This window comes from Mytilus galloprovincialis, chromosome 6, assembly GCF_965363235.1.
Source record: "Mytilus galloprovincialis chromosome 6, xbMytGall1.hap1.1, whole genome shotgun sequence".
In the NCBI taxonomy this organism is placed as follows: Eukaryota; Metazoa; Mollusca; class Bivalvia; order Mytilida; family Mytilidae; genus Mytilus; species Mytilus galloprovincialis.
Window position 1 is genome coordinate 8,568,447 of NC_134843.1, and position 19,035 is coordinate 8,587,481.

Sequence of the window (19,035 nt, forward strand, 5' to 3'; positions counted from 1 at the left end):
CTTTACGTAAGGCCTTATTGAAATCTCAATTGAGGCGCTAAAATTTTATAATGATAGCTCATGCTTTCAGTTTGAACTATTCAATTACTCATTTATTGTCATATTAATTTCATTCATAAATGTGTGATAATAACCTTAAAATTTTGATCTATTAGCCTAAAAAGTACAAATTTTAAGGGAGTAAGAGGTATAAATGGACCTAAAGGGATCTGTTATGAAATAAAAGGATACATTGTGGTGTTCTTCATGTCAGAATCATTATCAATGTGTATCCATATTCACATGCAGAGTAGATAATATTTAATAATTTATAGAATTTATTGCTCACTCAGAACACTATGTTTTTTCATAATGTGGCGTGATTTGTATGTTTGGACAAAATTTTGCTCAAATCGCTGTAGATTTCATTTTGATTTCTACTTAATTTCTCTCAAACTAATAAGCTAATTAAACTAGAGGCTCTAAAGAGCCTGTGTCGCTCACCTTGGTATATGTGAATATTAAACAAAAGAAACAGATGGATTCATGACAAAATTGTGTTTTGGTGATGGTGATGTGTTTGTACATCTTACTTTACTGAACATTCTTGCTGCTTACAATTATCTCTATCTATAATGAACTTGGCCCAATGAAAATTGTTAAAAATTGACTATAAAGGACATTAACTCCTTAGGGGGTCAATTGACCATTTCAGTCATGTTGACTTATTTGTAAATCTTACTTTGCTGAACATTATTGCTTTTTACAGGTTATCTCTATCTATAATAGTATTCAAGATAATAACCAAAAACAGCAAAATTTCCTTAAAATTACAAATTTAGGGCAGCAACCCAACAACGGGTTGTCCGATTCATCTGAAAATTTACGGCCAGATAGATCTTGACCTAATAAACAATTTTATCCTCTTCAGATTTGTTCTAAATGCTTTGGTTCTTGAGTTATAAGCCAAAAACTGCATTTTACCCCTATGTTCTATTTTTAGCTGTGGTGGCCATCTTGGTTAAATGGCCGGGTCATTGGACACATTTTTCAAACTAAATACCCCAATGATGATTGTCGACAAGTTTGGATTAATTTGGCCCAGTAGTTTCACAGGAGAAGATTTTTGTAAAAGATTACTAAGATTTAAGAAAAATGGTTAAAATTGACTATAAAGGGCAATAACTCCTAAAGGGGTCAACTGACCATTTCGGTCATGTTGACTTATTTGTAAATCTTACTTTGCTGAATATTTTTGCTGTTTACAGTTTATCTCTATCTATAATAATATTCAAGATAATAACCAAAAACAGTAAAATTTCCATAAAATTACCAATTCAGGGGCAGCAACCCAACAACGGGTTGTCCGATTCATCTGAAAATTTCAGGGCAGATAGATTTTGACCTAATGAACGATTAAACCTCCGTTAGATTTGCTCTAAATGCTTTGGTTCTTTAGTTATAAGCCAAAAACTGCATTTTACCCCTATGTTCTATTTTCAGCCATGGCGGCCATCTTGGTTGGTTGGCCAGGTCATCAGACACATTTTTTAAACTAGATACCCCAATGATGATTGTGGACAAGTTTGGATTAATTTGGGCCAGTAGTTTCAGAGGAGAAGATTTTTGTAAAAGATTACTAAGATTTACGAAAAATGGTTCAAAATTGACTATAAAGGGCAATAACTCCTAAAGGGGTCAACTGACCATTTCGGTCATGTTGACTTATTTGTAAATCTTACTTTGCTGAACATTTTTGCTGTTTACAGTTTATCTCTATCTATAATAATATTCAAGATAATAACCAAAAACAGTAAAATTTCCATGAAATTACCAATTCAGGGGCAGCAACCCAACAACGGGTTGTCCGATTCATCTGAAAATTTCAGGGCAAATAGATCTTGACCTGATGAACGATTTAACCCCTTCAGATTTGCTGTTAATGCTTTGGTTTTTGAGTTAAAAGCCAAAAAACCGCATTTTACCCCTATGTTCTATTTTTAGCCCTGGTGGCCATCTTGGTTGGTTGCCCGGGTCACCGGACACATTTTTTAAACTAGATACCCCAATGATGATTGTGGCCAAGTTTGGTTAAATTTGGCTCAGTAGTTTCAGAGGAGAAGATTTTTGTAAAAGATAACGATGGACGACGATGACGACGACGGACGACGGACGCCAAGTGATGAGAAAAGCTCACTTGGCCCTTTGGGCCAGGTGAGCTAAAAAAAGGCTTGGCAGTAAAGCTTGTTAATTTAGTGATCAAGAGAGTGAAATACATGTATAACGACTGAATTATTTGGATAATGAAGCTGCAGCTTCCTACATCACCAAAGTCTTGTGATGTCTTCCTTTAATAATTGTATATGAATGGTTAAAAATATCTTTTGATTTGACTTAATTGTATATGAATGGTTAAAAATATCTTTTGATTTGACTTAATTGTATATGAATGGTTAAAAATATATTTTGATTTGACTGTTGTAATGTTCTTCTAGATATTTTGTTTCTTGACTTATTTACAGATCAAAATTTGTCCTTATTTTCATGTGTTAAAAAACTAATTTTAATTTATAAAAAAAATTGAACCCCCCTTTTACACATACAGAAAACAAGAATGTGTCCACAGTACACGGATGCCCCACTCACACTATCATTTTCTATGTTTAAAGGACTGTGAAATTGGAATAAATTCTCTAATTTGGCATTAAAATTAGAATGATCTTATCAAAGGGAACATGTATACTAAGTTTCAAGTTGATTGGACTTCTACTTTATCAAAAACTACCTTGACCAAAAACTTTAACCTGAAATTTGCACTATCATTTTCTATGTTCAGTGAACCGTAAAATTGGGGTCAAAACTCTAATTTGGCATTTAAATTAGAAAGATCATATCATAGGGCACATGTATACTAAGTTTCAAGTTGATTGGACTTCAACTTCATCAAAAACTACCTTGACCAAAAACTTTAACCTGAAATTTGCACTATCATTTTCTATGTTCAGTGAACCGTAAAATTGGGGTCAAAACTCTAATTTGGCATTTAAATTAGAAAGATCATATCATAGGGCACATGTATACTAAGTTTCAAGTTGATTGGACTTCAACTTCATCAAAAACTACCTTGACCAAAAACTTTAACCTGAAGCCAAAAACTTTAACCTGAAATTTGCACTATCATTTTCTATGTTCAGTGAACCGTAAAATTGGGGTCAAAACTCTAATTTGGCATTTAAATTAGAAAGATCATATCATAGGGCACATGTATACTAAGTTTCAAGTTGATTGGACTTCAACTTCATCAAAAACTACCTTGACCAAAAACTTTAACCTGAAGCCAAAAACTTTAACCTGAAATTTGCACTATCATTTTCTATCAGTGAACCGTAAAATTGGGGTCAAAACTCTAATTTGGCATTTAAATTAGAAAGATCATATCATAGGGCACATGTGTACTAAGTTTCAAGTTGATTGGATTTCAACTTCATCAAAAACTACCTCGACCAAAAACTTTAACCTGAAGCGGGACAGACGGACGAACGGACGAACGAACAGACGGACGAACGGACGCACAGACCAGAAAACATAATGCCCATAAATGGGGCATAAAAACTTGATCCCCCCTGTATTTTGACCAGCCCCCCTCCCAGATAAAAAATGATAAGTCCCTAAGTATGGAAACATCATAACCTAAGGCATCTGTAAGCTAGACATGAAGCTTCCAGTACCCTTTGAAACATAAAGCTTTTTAAAAACAGTTTATGCCACTGAATTTATAAAAAAAAATTGAACCCCCTTTTACACATACAGAAAAAAACTTGATCCCCCTGTATTTTGACCAGCCCCCCTCCCAGATAAAAAATGATAAGTCCCTAAGTACGGAAACATCACAACCTAAGGAATCTGTAAGCTAGACATGAAGCTTCCAGTACCCTTTGAAACATAAAGCTTTTTAAAAACAGTTTATGCCACTGCCATATTGTAATCCCTATGGGTGGTATTCTAGGCAGGCGAAATAATGGACATACACAAACAGAAACTTCTTAAATTAGGTATCTGAATACAAGGTATGAAGCCTTTAAGTCATTTACACTAAGAAATATCTATACTATTAAACATGAAGACCTCATTTTGTGTGTCAGTTCTCTTCCTTCCACAATAAATTAATCATCATGCCTCTGTGTCCTATCGGTACCATGCATAGTCGCCTTTGTCATCTATTCTTATGATTATTCAGATTGAGTTATTTTGGAAAAAAAAACAAAAAAAAAAGGCATCCTGATATTGTTTCTGTCATCAGACCGACTTTTAGTCATAGATAAGACTTCTGTATGTATGTGTGTATGTACGTAGATCTCTCCCCTTACGGAGCACCCTTCGAGAGCTGCGAGGGTACAGTGGAATACGTGTACACTTCCTATCGGGATTAATGGAGATGTGTCACTAACGTATTTACAATGTTCAATATTTAGAAGGACAATTCCAACCCAACACCATTTTGCACATGATTTCATTAGAACTAGGAGAGAATACAATTATTTTTGCGTTTATCTACAAGTATACTATGATTATACTACTATAATATAAAGAGACTCTCTATACAATTATAGCAGTGACCGCCGTGGAGAAAAAAAACTTGGAATTAATAGTTACATGTATGATATACATATGTTTATAGTATACAGAAGGCTTCAAACCACAATTATTTCACTTTGTTTGTGGTCTTGGAATCTAGTTCCCCATTATTATATGGGGTCATGCTTCCTAAGTACATGTATTCTGTCTACTGTTGAAATGTTTACTATTTAAGGGGTCATATCAGTTGCATACATATTGAAATAAGTGAAACATGTGGAAAACGGTCGTATAAAAATTATTGTTGAAAGTGAAAGAAGTGACTGATTTGGCCAAAATGAGAAGATCAAATCCTACCATTAGCATTTGAACAGGGAGGGCTCTCAAAATTAAAAGCACTGATGGATTGTCCTAGAAGCATATTTTATGAGAATAATAATGGTCTATAAGCAGTAACCTTTATTTCATGTTTGAAGTTGCTATTTTCAAAAATTTATTTGAATTTACCAAAAATGCATTGTAGCAAAGGGGAAGAATAATTGTTGTCTGAGGGCAGAAACGCGAAAATAATGGAATTTAACAGAAAGTAAACAAAGACCAACTTTGGAAAAAAATGGAGAAGGCTTTTAATACCTTTTCAGAAAATCTCCAGACATAAAATCTTTTACAAAAATTCATCCTACAACAGTTTACAAGCTGTAAATGCCTGTTATTTCTCGGGTGTGTTCTAGTAAAATTATTCAAACCTTTACACTGGATTACTTACCAATATTTCATCACTACACTGCATCTCAAGGGAGACAATAAACATTTTAGACATGACTGGATCTACTTACCAATATTTCAGCACTACACTGCATCTCAAGGGATCCAATCAAAATTTTAGACATGGCTGGATCTACTTACCAATATTTCAGCACTACACTGCATCTCAAGGGAGACAATCAACATTTTAGACATGGCTGGATCTAATGGAAATTCTACCATTTGTCGACCCATTGGTGTAAGACATCCTGTGTTATCTATGGCCCCTAATATCCATAACTGATACATGGAATTTAATATGTTGTCCTACAATATAAATCTGACAGAATTAATTACAATCTTTCAATTTTTATGCCCCACCTACGATAGTAGAGGGGCATTATGTTTTCTGGTCTGTGGCTCCGTTCGTCCGTCCGTCCGTCTGTCTGTGGTTCCGTTCGTCCGTCCAGGTTAAAGTTTTTGGTCAAGGTAGTTTTTGATGAAGCTGAAGTCCAATCAACTTGAAACTTAGTACACTTGTTGCTTAGAGATGATCTTTCTAATTTTTAAGCCAAATTAGACTTTTGACCACAATTTCACGGTCCACTGAACATACAAAATGAAAGTGGGAGTTTCAGGTTAAAGTTTTTGGTCAAGGTAGTTTTTGATGAAGCTGAAGTCCGATCAACTTGAACCTTAGTACACTTGTTGCTTATGATATGATCTTTCTAATTTTAATGCCAAATTAGATAATTACCCAATTTCACGGTCCATGGAACATGGAAAAGGATAGTGCGAGTGGGGCATCTGTGTACTTTGGACACATTCTTGTTTTCTCATCTTTCTTTTTTCTTAACTTTAGGACAATGCTTTAAGAAATTTAGATACCAATTATTTTTACAGATCTACTGAACACATTTTTGCCTCATTCAAAAAGTAAAAGATATATTCTAAAAACACATCAGTAATGTAATATACTAAATACAAAAGCAAGTATCTTAGCTCTCTAAAGTAGGTCATTGTGACCCAAATGTTGTAGAACATTGATGAAATTTACAGATGAAAATAATTTTAATATGCAACCATAGCTTTACATCAAATGGACCTAACTGCAAACTTTAAATTAGTTTCAATTATAAATGAAAAACAACCCAAATGTCAAAATAGGACAAATTTCATATTTCAACTTAAAATTGTAATTACAACAACTGCTTAATGTTTGATGTGTTCTTATTTCAAGCCAGAGTTTAGATTTCCTAGAAATTGCCAATTTTTTACCTGAGCCAGAGCTTTGCATTACCTAATATCAAATTAACCAAGTTATTACCTGTGGGGGAGGGTCCATGAAATGAAATTTTAACAGATCTTGGACCCCTAGTGACTTCAGTAATAATACAACGTTAGCTAAGTTGGTTCTCTGCATCTCTGGTATGGTTGTAATTAACATTTCATCTTTATATTGTCTCTGTGTATATAGTCTGTAACAGTGGCTGAAAATAGGAAACAAAAATATTTAGTTTCTGACTTGTATTTATCAAATTCATACTCATTTAAAAAAACAATGCTGTTTTATGTTTTAATGTTTTTTTTGGTATATATTCAGTATTTAGGGCTCCCTTTGTTCAACATTGAAATTTACAAAACAGAAACGACAGAGATGCAGAGACAGATGCCTGAATAGTCCATTTGCCATTACCGATTTGATTTTGTTACACACTTTTTAAACAAATTACTTCCCCTTTATTGATCAAAGACTGGTTCTAAATTGGACAAAATTGGCTTTTGCCCAGGCAAAGCAAGATCAGCTGAAAATGATATATTGGCATTTTTACAAAATTTTAGTGCAAAATAACTATTGTTATCAGAAGTATTTAGCTTAACAACAAATTAAATGTGATTGTAAGAATTGAAACTAGAGGCTCTAAAGAGCCTGTGTCGCTCACCTTGGTCTATGTGCATATTAAACAAAGGACACAAATGGATTCATGACAAAATTGTATTTTGGTGATGGTGATGTGTTTGAAGTTCTTACTTTACTGAACATTCTTGCTTCTAACAATTATATCTGTAATGAACTTTGCCCATTAGGAACAGAGAAAAATATTTGGTAAAAATTTACATAAATTTACCAAATTAATGAAAATTGTTAAAAATTGACTATAAAGGGCAATAACTCCTTAAGGGGTCAATTGACCATTTAGGTCATGTGGACTTATTTGTAGATCTTACTTTGATGAACATTATCGCTGTTTACAGTTTATAGCTATCTATAATAGTATTCAAGATAATAACCAAAAACAGCAAAATTTCTTTAAAAATTACCAATTGGAGGGCAGCAACCCAACAACCGGTTGTCCAATTCATTTGAATATTTCAGGGCAGATATATATTGACTTGATTAACAATTTAACTCCTTGTCAGATTTCCTCTAAATGATTTGGGTTTCAGAGTTAAAAGCAAAAAACTACATTTTACCCCTGTTCTATTTTTAGCCGTGGTGGCCATCTTGGTTGGATGGCCAGGTCATCGGACACATTTTTCAAACAAGGTACCTCAAAGATGATTGTGGCCAAGTTTGAATTAATTTGGCCCAGTTGTTTCAGAAGAGAAGATTTTTGTAAAAGATAACTAAGATTTACGAAAAATGATTAAAAATTGACTATAAAGGGCAATAACTCCTTAAGGGGTCAACTGACCATTTCGGTCATGTTGACTTATTTGTAAATCTAACTTTGCTGAACATTATTCCTGTTTACAGTTTATCTCTATCTATAATAATATTCAAGATAATAACCAAAAACGGCAAAAATTTCATCAAAATTACCAATTCAGGGGCAGCAACCCAACAACAGGTTGACCGATTCATCTGAAAATTTCAGGGCAGATAGATCTTGACCTGATAAACATTTTTACCCCACATCAGATTTCCTCTAAATGCTTTGGTTTTTGAGTTATAAGCCAAAAACTGCATTTTACCCCTATGTTCTATTTTTAGCCGTGGCGGCCATCTTGGTTGGTTAACCGGGTCACGCCACACATTTTTTAAACTAGATACCCCAAAGATGATTGTGGCCAAGTTTGGATTAATTTGGCCAAGTAGTTTCAGAGGAGAAGATTTTTGTAAAAGATTACTTATATTTATGAAAAATGGTTAAAAATTGACTATAAAGGGCAATAACTCCTAAACGGGTCAACTGACCATTTCGGTCATGTTGACTTATTTGTAAATCTAACTTTGCCGAACATTATTGCTGTTTACAGTTTATCTCTATCTATAATAATATTCAAGATAATAACCAAAAACAGCAAAATTTCCTCAAAATGACCAATTCAGGGGCAGCAACCCAACAACGGGTTGACCGATTCATCTGAAAATTTCAGGGCAGATAGATCTTGACCTAATCAACATATTTACCCCATGTCAGATTTCCTCTAAATGCTTTGGTTTTTGAGTTATAAGCCAAAAACTGCATTTTACCACTATGTTCTATTTTTAGCCGTGGCGGCCATCTTGGTTGGTTGACCGGGTCACGCCACACATTTTTTAAACTAGATACCCCAAAGATGATTGTGGCCAAGTTTGGATTAATTTGGCCCAGTAGTTTCAGAGGAGAAGATTTTTGTAAAAGATTACTTATATTTATGAAAAATGGTTAAAAATTGACTATAAAGGGCAATAACTCCTAAAGGGGTCAACTGACCATTTCGGTCATGTTGACTTATTTGTAAATCTAACTTTGCCGAACATTATTGCTGTTTACAGTTTATCTCTATCTATAATAATATTCAAGATAATAACCAAAAACAGCAAAATTTCCTCAAAATGACCAATTCAGGAGCAGCAACCCAACAACGGGTTGACCGATTCATCTGAAAATTTCAGGGCAGATAGATCTTGACCTGATCAACATATTTACCCCATGTCAGATTTCCTCTAAATGCTTTGGTTTTTGAGTTATAAGCCAAAAACTGCATTTTACCCCTATGTTCTATTTTTAGCCATGGCGGCCATCTTGGTTGGTTGGCCGGGTCACCGGACACATTTTTTAAACTAGATACCCCAATGATGATTGTGGCCAAGTTTGGTTTAATTTGGCCCAGTAGTTTCAGAGGAGAAGATTTTTGTAAAATTTAACGACGACGGACGCAGGACGACGACGGACGCAGGACGACGGACGCCGGACGCAAAGTGATGGGAAAAGCTCACTTGGCCCTTCGGGCCAGGTGAGCTAAAAATTAGAGGTTAAACACATAACACACAGATAAATTGGCTCTTTCTGCCAGCTCTCCATAGTCAATAAAAATTGATGTCCCTCCTAGGGCAGACAACTTAAAATTACAGGAATTGATAAACAGACTTTTTCCACACAGAAAAAATTTACAATAAGCATATTTCTTGGGTTCACAATATCTGCCTAAATACACAGATAAAAGGTGCACTAGATCTGATCTGGTTACTCCTCTTGGTCTTTAGTTAAGCATTAGCTACTATCCCTTTCCTCCATCATGACGCCTTATGACGCCACCCCCTTTTCTCGATAATGACGCCTTTTGACGCCTGTGTAGTGCCTCAGTTGAAACGTCTTACCTATGAAAAAACTTTATCAGACTTAAAAAAAATTGTATCTAATATAAAAAAGATATTCATGAGAATATCTGTCTAGATTTTCATTAAAAGTTTTTGTTTTCACAATGCATTAATACTTTAAAACTGATGATTTTTTTTTTATTGAAAAAATCCAATGAGATTCAAGTATGTAAACAAAAATAACACAGAGGAAAGGAATTATGTAGGCAAACATTTGGTACCTGTGGTAAGTTTTTTATTGTAAAAAAAGTTTTTGGACTTAATCTGAAAGTCAGATCTCACCCCTGGTTACAAACCTGGCCTCACGGTCATAAAACTTTCGAGCATGATTTGTGTACTCAGACTCAAAAATCAACCAATCAAATTGCTGGATTTCATGTTTCGAGCATGACTTTTGTGCTCAAGAGCACTGAGCAAAGTTATGCCTTTAAGGCCAGATCTTATTCTGCAAGTCCTTCTTGGTCTATGCTCGAATTACATTAATGAAGAATGTGTCAATGCGACACAGACAATGCCCCTGCTTGCATATCATATAAAGATATAAAGGGAAACTATGAAGAACAATAAAAGTGATGCTACCCAAATTTGTACTTGATCTGTGTTGAATGGTAAAAAGTATTGTGTTTAAGTTTCATAACTTTTGGTTCTGGCAAACTAAAGATAGAGAATGCAAATGAAAAATTCAGCAATTTTTCCAATTGTTACAGTAAAAGCAACACCACAAATTGCCACTGTGATCTATATTTTGTGGTAATGAGTAATGTGTATAAGTTTCATAATCTTTAGTTGGAGAACTGAAACCAATTTGTAAAGGGGCATAACTCATAAACGGTTAAAGTGATACCTCGATAATTCAAATTTGATCTGTATTTTGTGATAATAAGCATTGTGTATAACATTCATTACATTTGGTTGAGGCAAACTAAAGTTAGAGAACGGAAACCAACTTTGGAATGTACAGGACGTAGGTACGTACAAGGGACAGACAAGGGTAAAACTAAATGCCCCCTCTGCTACAGCTGAGGCATAAAAATGTTCTCTTGGCCTTTTCAATAATGACAATTAATGATAAATCAAATACCTTAATCATCAAAGGCCATTTTTCTCAATTTCTTTTGATAACTAATTACTTGGTCTGTTATTAAACTAACTTACCCTGGACCTGTTCTCCCAGCCCTTCCAGATCTCTGGTTAGCATTTGCCTGTAAAAATGAACAAAATACACAGAGCTACTAATATTAACATTTAACGATACCATCTGATCACAATCTAAAAGTTGGTATTGGAAAGAGGAGAGTTTAATACTTTTATAGTTTAACTTTACTGAAAATCAAAATATATGTTCATTCATAAAGGTACTAAATCACCAGACTGACTCTTTTAATCCATTGGTCCATTTATCTTCCAAGTTTTATTCTAAAGAACTAGTTTTCTGCTCAATTTATGCAAATTGAAATATATATGCCTTACAATGTACTTGTGAGGAAGACAGAAGAAACTTTTAGAAATGATATAAACATAGGTTAAAAGTAGGTTAAAAAATAGGTTTCAATTATAAAATAATGGGAGATAACTGTTGTTAGATTTCGGACTAAAAACCAAGTTCTTGCACAAAATCTATCTTGCTCTAAGATTCTTTTCATGTGTGATATTGTCTTCAGTTTAACCTATAGATTTGATATCTTGTTTCCTGCATTAGTAGCACAGATGAACGTATGAAGAAATATCAACAAAACAAAATGGTTTAAAAGTGAAGTTGTCTCCCTTGCTCAGAATTGCCCTGATAGAAAATATAAATTTGAGAAGACATCTATTTGAGCAGTTTTGCCTAGGAACCAAATGCAAGACAAATGTATTTCCTATGAAGCGACAGTATCAAAGGTGTTGTTGATTTATCATGTGTACCTATATTTCTTTAATTAGTAAATTTCTTTGCACAACTTCAATTAAAAGATAATAAATTCATTCATTCCAGATCTATGTTTTTAAGGTAAATTACCTACCTGACTAATTGGGAAGACTTGTAGAGAATCCATACCAATCTTTGGATTAAACACCTTTAGTTTACAGTATCCAGCATCAACAACAAAAAATATACCATCCACTGTAAAACAGTTTGTATCAATGTTAATCTTAATATATCATCAAGAGATCTGGTATTATTATCAATGGTATAAGAATCCATCAGATATCAAAGGACAAGGATAATAACAACTGGGTCAATATCCCTAATGGACCTTGAAATGAAAAACACAGATTTATGACTCTCATTAACAAGAATGTGTCCAAAGTACACGGATGCCCCACTCAATCATTTTCCATGTTCCATGGACCGTGAAATAGGGTAAAAATCTAATTTGGCATTAAAATTAGAAAGATCATATCATAGGGCACATGTATACTAAGTTTCAAGTTGATTGGACTTCAACTTCATCAAAAACTACCTTGACCAAAAACTTTAACCTGAAGCCAAAAACTTTAACCTGAAATTTGCACTATCATTTTCTATGTTCAGTGAACCGTAAAATTGGGGTCAAAACTCTAATTTGGCATTTAAATTAGAAAGATCATATCATAGGGCACATGTATACTAAGTTTCAAGTTGATTGGACTTCAACTTCATCAAAAACTACCTTGACCAAAAACTTTAACCTGAAGCCAAAAACTTTAACCTGAAATTTGCACTATCATTTTCTATGTTCAGTGAACCGTAAAATTGGGGTCAAAACTCTAATTTGGCATTTAAATTAGAAAGATCATATCATAGGGCACATGTATACTAAGTTTCAAGTTGACTGGACTTCAACTTCATCAAAAACTACCTTGACCAAAAACTTTAACCTGAAGCCAAAAACTTTAACCTGAAATTTGCACTATCATTTTCTATGTTCAGTGAACCGTAAAATTGGGGTCAAATCTCTAATTTGGCATTAAAATTAGAAAGATCATATCATAGGGAACATGTGTACCAAGTTTGAAGTCGATTGGACTTCAACTTCATCAAAAACTACCTCGACCAAAAACTTTAACCTGAAGCGGGACAGACGGACGAACGAACGGACGAACGAACGGACGAACGAACGGACGAACGGACGCACAGACCAGAAAACATAATGCCCCTCTACTATCGTAGGTGGGGCATAAAAATTCGTCTGCCATACAATTGTGGGAACTGTAGTTTTAAAAAATTGAAATAAATGAACTAGGACTGGTGTTTTATAAAGGTCATGTGATGTGAAAAAAAGTATACAAAATAAACCTGAACAAATAATTACAAAGGACATATTTGCAATGATTTTTATGGTCAGAATTTTAGGATTATTTCCTGAGGAGAGTGACATTTTTCACTATCATTCAGGATTGGGCACTTGACAAACCAAACAAAAATTGCACAACACATGTGCAAGTCTGTCAGCTTCAAAATGAGCTATCATACATATCAATGTTTACGATATGGCCTGAGCAACAGAAGAAAACATTAACATTACCGCCTATGGAGAATCTATTACTCATATTGCCCCAACCGAAGGTCTTAAACAAAAAACAATGTTACTATAAAATATAAGATAATCATCAAAAAGTACTGTGGATTCAGATATTTTCATGTGTGTCAATTTTAATGGATTGACGGAAAATTTTATTTTCGTAGATAGTTCATTTTGTGGTTTTGCCAAAGTCTACAACGTCTACATATAAGCCTATAGAAAATTTGTCCTCTGTTGAACATTTTAATTTGAAGTTCACCTTTACCCACAAAAATTAGGCCATTTGTTTTCATATTTTTTCATGATAGGACCTTTTAAAATGTACCATTCAGTAGGGTTTGCACATTGTTGAAGGCCATACAGTGACATATGGTTGCTCACACTCACATAATTTTTCTCTGGTAGGAAACTGTCTCAACTGCAATCGTAACATATCTCCTTATTTTACTAAAGCAGTATATTCATGATATTTAATAGATGTTTTCAAAGACATAAAAATAATTTTCTACTTTATGACAAAGTTACCTGTTAATGATGTTTCTGCAATATTAGTAGCTACTATACACTTCCTCATACCACCAGGAGCTTTCTCAAATATCTTGGCTTGTAAGTCACTAGGTAACTGGGAATAAATAGGCAGGATGGCTAATGGTGGGGCATCATCTAGTTCTTCTAGTCTTTCTGTAAAATATAACAGATTATGTAAATTAAACATGCTGGATGGCTATTGGCATGATTGGTGTTCATATTTATTCAGTTTAACCATGAAAATTAAGGTCACCTTGGGACGACAGAAAACTGACCTTATAAGAGGTGTGACCTTTAAATTCAGGTTGAAACTGCATAGGCATAACTACAGTAGGATAAGAAGAGTGTAACCAGCTGACAAAAAAGTTTTTCATTTAACACAGGTGACCTTTATAGCAGGTTTAACTTTATTTAGATACTTCTCGATATTTTTGTTTTGGTGTATTCAATCCCGTATACAACTTGATAAAATAAGAACATGATTGGTTAAATGAATTCCAAAAAAAACAAAGGAAACTCAAATTTATGGGAAGGGAAAATCATGATTGAGCAACAACTTACTTTTTATCTTATTTGCATAACCCCCCCTTTTTTTCAATTATAAAATTATGGTGTTCCAGGGGTTGGAATGGTGGAACCCTTTTTCAAATTTGTTTGATCTGCGCCTGTTTATTTAAATTAATTTACAATCTACTTAAATAAGGGGAAACAATTGACTAAGGAACGAAACATGCAAATAAACAGCTGCGCCATGAGCGCATGATACGCCCGACGTCTTGTGTGGAAGTTTTATGCAATAATCATAAATAGTTTCTGAAAAAGCTTTAAGCAATAACCATTTATTGTTTTTGAGATACGGCGCGACATGTAAAAAAAAACCTCCCCTTTTTTACAAAATACTCAATAACTCAAAAATAAAATTTTGAGTCATCACCAAAAAGTATACAGATCTTAAGATTAATATAACAAAGAAGTGTGTAAAGTTTTAAGCAATAATCATAAATCGTTTTTGAGATACGGCACGACATGTAAAAAACCCCTCCCCCTTTTTTACAAAATACTCAATAACTCAAAAATGAAATTTTGAATCATCACCAAAAAGTATACAGATCTTAAGATTAATATAACAAAGAAGTGTGTAAAGTTTTAAGCAATAATCATAAATCGTTTTTGAGATACGGCACGACATGTAAAAAACCCCTCCCCTTTTTTACAAAATACTCAATAACTCAAAAATGAAATTTTGAATCATCACCAAAAAGTATACAGATCTTTAGATTAATATAACAAAGAAGTGTGTAAAGTTTTAAGCAATAATCATAAATCGTTTTTGAGATACGACGCGACATGTAAAAAACCCTCCCTCTTTTTTACAAAATACTCAAAAACTCAAAAATGAAATTTTGAATCATCACCAAAAAGTATACAGATCTTTAGATTAATATAACAAAGAAGTGTGTAAAGTTTTAAGCAATAATCATAAATCGTTTTTGAGATACGACGCGACATGTAAAAAACCCTCCCCCTTTTTTACAAAATACTCAAAAACTCAAAAATGAAATTTTGAATCATCACCAAAAAGTATACAGATAGTCAGATTAATATAACTAAGAAGTGTGTAAAGTTTTAAGCAATAATCAAGAAATGTTTTTGAGATACGGTGCGACATGTGAAAAAAAACACACCCCTGTTTTAGTAACAAAGTGCCGTAACTCAAAAAGTTTAAATCTTATTTTCACCAAAAAGTATACAGATCATTTGACCATCATAAGAAACAACTATATTAAGTTTCATGAAATTTGGATAAGTCGTTCTCAAGTTACGGTGCGACATGTTTACGCCGGACAGACGAACAGACGGACAGACGGACGGACAGACAGACAGACTGACAGATGGACGGACACCGGACATTTGTATACCATAATACGTCCCGTCAAAATTTTGACGGGCGTATAAAAATTGAACAAAAGGTGATGTTGCGTAAATGATGATTAGACCATAGCAGCCCAGTTATTACATACCTGCCAATATTTCACATGTGACTTCAATATCTTCCTGTCCTGGCATGAAAACCAATATATCACCTATAACACAATGGAAAGTCAATAAAGTATGGAGAATGAAAATTGATAAAACTTAACTTTTATTCTTATCATTTCATTCTGATAAATCTATTAAACCCAAAAGTTTGTTGTCTTCCAGCTTATAGGGCTTTGAATTCATAAATCACTTCTATACTTTATTCTTAATTTATGGCAAATTTATTTAGTAAAAAAAGTGTATCTTAATTTCTAAGGGTACTTCTGTGCTAAACATGCTAAATATAGAGTATCTATTTTCTGCACGCTGATATTTAAAATTATCTTTTCACAAATATCAATGTGTTTGATAGGTTTGATACTTACCATCCAGACCCATTAAATGTATCTGTAATGATTGTTTAATAGCGGCATCCACATAGTCCTCAACAGTGTTCCTACTGAAGAATATCTCCACTGGGAATGTCCGCCCAGGGATAATAAATTCTGGAACATTACCAAAGAATTTGGCAAACTTTGTGGAATCCATTGTGGCTGAGGTGACAATTAGTTTTAGATCAGTTCTCCTTGCAACCACCTGAAATGAAGTAAAAATTACAACATGGTATATTGGTAGTTACAAAAGGGGTACCAACCTATCTTTGACATCCTGCCAACAAAGTGGACAACATTAAAAATTTTAAATATACATAAATTGTGAAGATTAAGTATGTACTTAGGTGATTTTAGGTGAAATTAAATTGATACTATAAGCTTGGAGAGTATCTATCAGTTAAGGATCAAAATAAGCTAAAAAATATTAATAGGTCATTGAGCTCTTTTTCGAGATATTTGATTTATATAATATGGTTGGAAAAGGCTGACTCTGACTTTTACCTTATATCTTAATTGGTATTATTTGGGTCTCAAATCAAAAGAAAGAAAATCAAGAATCTGCTTAAATTTTGTCAAATGTCCTTTTATAAACTATTTGGTCTAATCATATTAAAAGATAAATAGGTGTTATGGGGCAAAATATTTTACCTTGTATCTAATGGAAAAACACCAAGGAGTCTGAACATCTGACACAAATTTCAAAACCTCACCTAAGTATATCCTTAAGCTTTTTCATAACTCACCATTTAAACCAAAAACCATACACATTGTAACTAATTTTAATGGAAACATGTCTTTGTGAATACCAATTTATGCAGGAAAAGATCCTTGAAATACTGGACCTAAAACTTTTCTTATCATACATATTTCATATGATGAATAAGGTGTATAATATGATGAATAAGGTGTATAACATGCACGTCCTTGGTTGTTACACAAAATATATGCAAACGAATATATCTTTATGAATAGGGGTACCAGTCATGATTGTTTACCATGCATACAGTTAAGCGTGAACAGTGTTGTACACAAAACCAGCTGTTCTTTTATTTTGTTTTGGGGTTGTTTTATATCATTGACATAAACCCAAAATCTTTTTATATTTAAATTGTTTCAGTATATAGTTTGTTTGCTAAAAAAATATTCTCATTTTCAGATAACTCTAAATCAAAATTTTGTGACAATGTTGAACTAACCTCTCGTAATAAACCAAATAATACATCTGTATTTAATGATCTTTCGTGAGCTTCGTCCATAATGATTGCACTGTAGTTATCCAGGTCCTGCTCTCGTAACGATTCTCTCAGTAATATTCCATCTGTCATATACTTTATCACAGTATTCTGAAACATTATTTTACATGATATTATATGTTTTGGCAATATTTACAGTCAAACCCCATTTACAAGTATATAATAATAAAGTGTCTAACATATCTTGGAAGCCAATAACTGAATCAGAAACATATAATATCAAAATGAGGCAAATCACACTGAAGTGTTCCTGACATTTAAAAACCAGAACAGTTTACTTAAAAGCTATTCAACTGTACCTAACATACATAAAACATTCTACGCTAAAACAATGCTGGGAAATATCTGTTGATATGCATAAATTACTACTCATTAATTATAACATTTCTAAAATGCAAGCTATGTCACTAAAAAATATATTTAAAGAATCTACTCATTAATAATTGAAGTAATACTGATTAAAAGCCATCAATCTTCAGGAAAACGGATTCAATTTTTACCTCTGAAGTGCAGTCCTCAAATCTAATGGCATAACCAACATCATCTCCAAGTTTGACTTGCATTTCTTCTGATACTCTCTTAGCTACAGACATGGCTGCCACTCTCCTAGGCTGGGTACATCCCACCATACCACATTTGGTATAACCATCTTCATGTAGGTACTGTAATATAAGGTAAACAACAAAAGATTGAAGGAAACATATGCACATCCTTCTTAAGGTGGTACCTAACACTACAGGGAGATAACTCTGTAAAGTCAGCTAAACGTTTTAATTACGTTGTGTTGTAAAAGAAATTTTAAGCTTCTCAATGATCAAAATTGATGTTTGTTAAACTGCTATATAACCAGTGTAATTTTTCTGACAAAACGGTTGGTTCAAAATTTTAAAAATTTTTATATTTTTGTTAAAGGGTCAAAGTAAATATTTTGACAAAATTTTATGAAAATTAAACGAGCCAAATTAATTTTAGTGAAAGTGTTGGGTACCACCTTAATATTTCACAAAGAGTTGATATACAATCAGAATTCTTTTCAGTACAATATTATTTATTTTTTTGGCGTTTTACATGATCTTATATCTTTGTTAAATGTGAAAAAAATTGAATTTGAAGTTCACATTTAATTAACTCGATAAAGAATAATAGCTATTTATAAAATGGGACAGTTGAACTTATATACCTTGACGAACAGGAAATAATTCTGTGGAAAGCTTTCATTTGTTTTGAAATAAAACATTAATTCAACATTTTCAAAACAAATGAAAGTACATGCACCAGCATTATCAGATATTGAACAATATTACCCTTTGATTTCATCTGTTAGTAAGCTCAAATTTTTTAATAATATAGTCTGTTTATTTAAATTTGTGACTTTTGAAATTACTTTTCAGTGTTTTTTAAAGTTTTTTTCTGTGCTTAGTATCGATCTGACGAGTCAAGCCTATTTCAACTGATTTCCATAGTTTGTT

The 19,035-nt window shown here is 33.2% G+C and overlaps 1 protein-coding gene across 2 annotated transcripts in view; it reads right to left on the minus strand.

The window, feature by feature from the left end:
• LOC143078855 (pre-mRNA-splicing factor ATP-dependent RNA helicase PRP16-like) overlaps positions 1–19,035 on the minus strand; it is a 107,873-nt gene that overhangs the window by 65,772 nt on the left and 23,066 nt on the right. For both annotated transcript variants that reach the window (XM_076253862.1, XM_076253861.1), the window contains exons 11-19: positions 18,067–18,228; positions 17,510–17,656; positions 16,305–16,515; positions 15,921–15,983; positions 13,897–14,052; positions 11,890–11,990; positions 11,042–11,088; positions 6,626–6,788; positions 5,461–5,625 (exon numbers count right to left, since the gene is read on the minus strand). In XM_076253862.1, the coding sequence (XP_076109977.1) occupies positions 5,461–5,625; positions 6,626–6,788; positions 11,042–11,088; positions 11,890–11,990; positions 13,897–14,052; positions 15,921–15,983; positions 16,305–16,515; positions 17,510–17,656; positions 18,067–18,228 (1,215 nt within the window). The remainder of the gene's footprint in view (positions 1–5,460; positions 5,626–6,625; positions 6,789–11,041; positions 11,089–11,889; positions 11,991–13,896; positions 14,053–15,920; positions 15,984–16,304; positions 16,516–17,509; positions 17,657–18,066; positions 18,229–19,035) is intronic.